Source organism: Wickerhamomyces anomalus, assembly GCF_001661255.1.
Source record: "Wickerhamomyces anomalus NRRL Y-366-8 unplaced genomic scaffold WICANscaffold_1, whole genome shotgun sequence".
NCBI lineage: Eukaryota > Fungi > Ascomycota > Saccharomycetes > Phaffomycetales > Wickerhamomycetaceae > Hansenula > Hansenula anomala.
In genome coordinates this window covers 2,648,870-2,653,164 of record NW_017567110.1, presented here as the reverse complement: position 1 = coordinate 2,653,164, position 4,295 = coordinate 2,648,870, and the positions used below count along the sequence as shown (strand labels likewise).

The window sequence follows — 4,295 nt, the reverse complement described above, 5'->3', positions numbered from 1 at the left end:
GGAGATCTAACAATTACTGTAAGAGTAGATTCCTGATCAATACTAATAATTGAACGCTATAGCAAATGTAGCAAATCAAGTAAATGTATAATAATTGAATAATTGAATAAGTATATAGTATAAAATAGAATAAAAGTAAAAGTAATAATAAAGTATTGTTTTTGTAGCATGATTTAATAAAGTAACCCGGAGTAGATAATTGAAATAGATGGTACAAACCACAAACATCTGTTCCTTCTTGAAAGTTTTGCACTAATCTCATTTGAAATGATTCAACTGGATGGATTTGATTCTACTTGATCTAAAATTTCTTGAGATTTTGATTGAATAAATTGATTAGTTGGAGGTCAATGACAAATAGCAGCAACAATGGAATTTGATTCTTGTACATCTAGTATAGTTTCAAAGTCTAGATCTTCCATATACTGGTTTGGGATAAACTTGGGGTCTTGGAGATTGTCATATCTAGAAAGAAAGTCAGCAATAGTATTTGAAGAACCAGGAATATGTTTAAATTTAACATCATAAGCTGTGATATCTTGTAAAAATCTGATAATTCTGGACTGATTAGACACTGATTTCTTGGAATTGGATAAACTAAGAACTTGTGAGTTATCTGTAAAGACAGTTGTATCATGATTGAGAAATTTAGAAAACTTTTTCAAAGTAACTAACAAAGCCAATAATTCTCGTTCACAATTCTTATAACGTGACTGTGTAGCAGTTAATTGGTAACTCATGAAACCGACTGGATAATAAACATTAGCATCAGCATCAACCTTTTGCGCTAAAAACGCACCAATAGAATGAAGACTAGCATCAACAAAAATAAACAGTGGATTATTTGCCTTATATAAGAGCAGCTTTGAATGATTTAACAAGCAATTTCTTAATGTTTCAAAACAATGAATTAAATCCTTAGAACCAATTGGACTGTCTCGTATAACCTTTAAATAGTGAGCCATTTGAGGTATGAAACGTGAGAAATAATTGTAAAATCCTATCACTTGAAGTTTCTGTTTTGGAGTTTGGGGAGGTTGAAGTTTCTTAAGAACCTCTAAATGATCTTGGTTAATGGATAAATGACCATCTGTGACTGAGAAGCCTAAGAATTTGAAATTGGTGGTAAGTAACTGGAGTTTCTTGGGATTCATTCTCAAATTAAAATGATCTAACAATTCAAAAACTTGATATAAAACCTTCATATTTTCTTCTTCACAACTTGACATTATTATTATGTCGTCTAAATAAGAACAAATGGTAGTAGTCTTGGAATCAACTTGAATTTTTGTAAGCAACCCTCTAAGAATGATTGAAAATATAGCAGGCGAACTGTTAAGCCCGTATAACAAACGATTGATGCGATAAACTCCTGAGGAAGTAGCAATACCAATTTTGGAGTTCTCAATTTTAATTTGACTATAAGCATTGGACAAATCTAGAATGGAAAAAACCTTGTAGTTACCGATGGAGTTCAAAATCATGGATAAATCAGGTAATGGTATGGTTTGGTACTTGATATGATTATTTAAAACACGGAAATCAACGACAACCTTACTCTTCTTGTGATGAGATGGTGGGGTGACAAAAATGGGACAGGTATAGAGAATGCCATTGGATAAATCATGAGGTGTAATGATACCTTTCTCTAAATTGTCCTTGATAAACTGATCAACAATAGGTTCGTGTTGTGGTGAAACTGAGTAGCTTTTATGAGTCCATGTAGTAGGTAAATTGTGAAATTCTAACTCATAATCAAGCTCACTGGTGATTTTCTCCGTATTGTAGATATCTGGAAACAAAAATGACCAATAATGTGGATCTTTAGCTTCTTCTACCGACATTGGTGGATGAGCAGTTGATGGAGTAAAAGCAGAGTCAATCTTAAAAACCTTAGCACTGGGAGCAGTAATAGAATTTGCGACATCAATGTGTAAATCAAGACCTGGAATAGTAAAACTTTCAGTACCACTAGGCAGCAACTGATAACTTAGTGACTGAAGTGTATCATAGCCAATTACCACGTCAATAGGGTGCATAGCTGTTTTGATGAAATAAATTGTAAAACTGGGTGAATCAACATCATAGTTATAAAAATGAAGTTTAGCGTTAGCTGAATAATAACTAACCATTTCATGTTGAGATGCACTTTTAAAATAATGAACAGTATCAAGCCGTGTAGGCGGAGATAATAGTAATGAAATTGAAGTATAATTTGAAAAATGAATAACTTGTGATTGAGATGAAATTGTATGTGTGAATAAAATATTAACTGGAGATTTGGAGCTTCTAGCACCTGTATCAAACAAAAGAACCTTATCTTGGAGATGATCTTCAGTAGATAGGCCGATAATTAGTGTTTGAAGTTAAACCAGCATTAGCAGTAATTTCGTATAACACCTGTTGTTCTTGGGTTTCATCATCTAAAGCACTTGCAGCATCTGATGGTGGTGGAACTTCTTCAATACCTAAAACATCATCAGCTTCTTCAAAATGTAATTGATCATTTGGAATAAGTTCAATTTCTGCATCTAACAAGTCATCTTGGTAAATAACATGCACTACTGCATTTGAAGCAGGTTTACGTTTAATATAGTCATCATACAACTTCTTGTTGATTTCACAACGACTGCAGGAACAACGTTTGCAAAAGTAATTTTTGAATTTTCTTTTACTAGGTTCAGTGGACTTGTTGTTGTTGGATTTGTTAAACCGTTTGATTGATGGATTAACAGCATAAGTAATAGCAGAATTGGGAAATGAAGTTGGTGGAGCAGTTGTTGAAGTATTCACTAATTGTGGAGATGAATTGAGCTGGTTAATAAGTTCAGCTGTGAATTTGTGTTGAGACAAATTATACCTAGACAAGAGAGTATAAAACTCATTGCGGTTTTGAATAATGAAGAATTGGTGTAAGTTCAAATTTGGAATAATCAAATCCAAAATTTTAATCACACGAAATTGGATAACCGAATAAGAACTGAAAGAGTGAACATCTCTGGACATTTGAAATAATGTTTCAAAATAACCACTAACAGTTTGACCAATAACAGGTTCACATTGCAACAACTTTTGAAAACGAGTAATTTCCTCACGGTGGAAATCATAGTCTTGTAAAAGGGTTTTCAACATTTGGAGATAGTTGTAATTTCTCTCTTCATCTTGAATATTGGTGTTCTTGTTAATAACCGCCTTGTTGTAAGAATCCAAGAATTGGTAAAGGAAATTACCATATTGAGAAAAACTTAGCTGGAGAAAACCAGCTCTGGTTTGAAAATTCAATAACTGTTGGCAGATATTGGAATCAAATTGACGAATAAGTTCATTTTCTTTGACAACAATTTGGGAACCACTAATTTCACTTAACAATTTAGTTCCTAAGACCTTGTTCTCTTCAATAATTAAACTTGGAAAGAATCTTTTCAATGTAGAAGTAATATCAGGTTGAATTTCATTGATAGGAACGGATTCTCTAACTTCAGATAACTGAATAGTTAATGACTGTACTTGTTGGAACAAGTTTGCGAGAGCATCAGCAGTTGTTGATTGTGGCATTTCAGTTTCAGTAGTTGGAGTAGTTTCAAAGTTTGATGAAGTGAATTCAGTAGGATGACTTGAAGTTTCAGTAATGGTAGTATCAGAGTTTGCAGTATCAGAATTATCGCCTTGTAATTCTAATGCGTCGTGATAAATTGTGGTAGATGTATCTGATTCTAACGGATGAACTGGAACTTGATGTCTATTTGTGTATTTCTGGAATCGTTCTTCACGAGATTTTGATTGTTGACTCATGGCGTGATTCAGAAAATGGGGGTGTACCAATTGTAAAAACTGGAGACAAATTTTGGTGTTTATATGGTGGGTGATAAACGACAGTGACCTAATTGCAATTTCCAAACGATGACAAATTGTTTTCAAATAACTAGACGAAAATCTGGTGGAATGATCTTTTTGAAGTGGATAATCTTGGGTAGATGTATTCAGGGGTGTAATACTCAATAAACAGTGAAGTAATCAAGTATATTAGTTGTGCAAAAGTCAGTGGACTAGATGAACGACAAACTAGGCTGAATAACAAAATAATTAAAGTATTGAGTCCTTCCAACTTGTTCCTTTAATCTCGAAAAGTCAACGAGAGGATTCTTGAATAAATTCCGAAGTTGTACTTGATTTTAACAATGGTAATACTTTAACAAAATATTAATATTTTGTAGCTTTTGACGGGAGATCTAACAATTACTGTAAGAGTAGATTCCTGATCAATACTAATAATTGAACGCTATAGCAAATGTAGC

The 4,295-nt window shown here is 33.1% G+C and overlaps 1 protein-coding gene across 1 annotated transcript; it reads right to left on the bottom strand.

Annotated features, from left to right (window-relative positions):
* Positions 1 to 2,051: 2,051 nt before the first annotated feature.
* Positions 2,052 to 4,006, bottom strand: WICANDRAFT_88494 (uncharacterized protein). Its single transcript, XM_019186156.1, has one exon. It carries the CDS (start codon positions 3,790 to 3,792, stop codon positions 2,335 to 2,337), a length of 1,458 nt encoding a protein of 485 aa, XP_019041932.1. The 5' UTR covers positions 3,793 to 4,006; the 3' UTR covers positions 2,052 to 2,334.
* Positions 4,007 to 4,295: the final 289 nt, after the last annotated feature.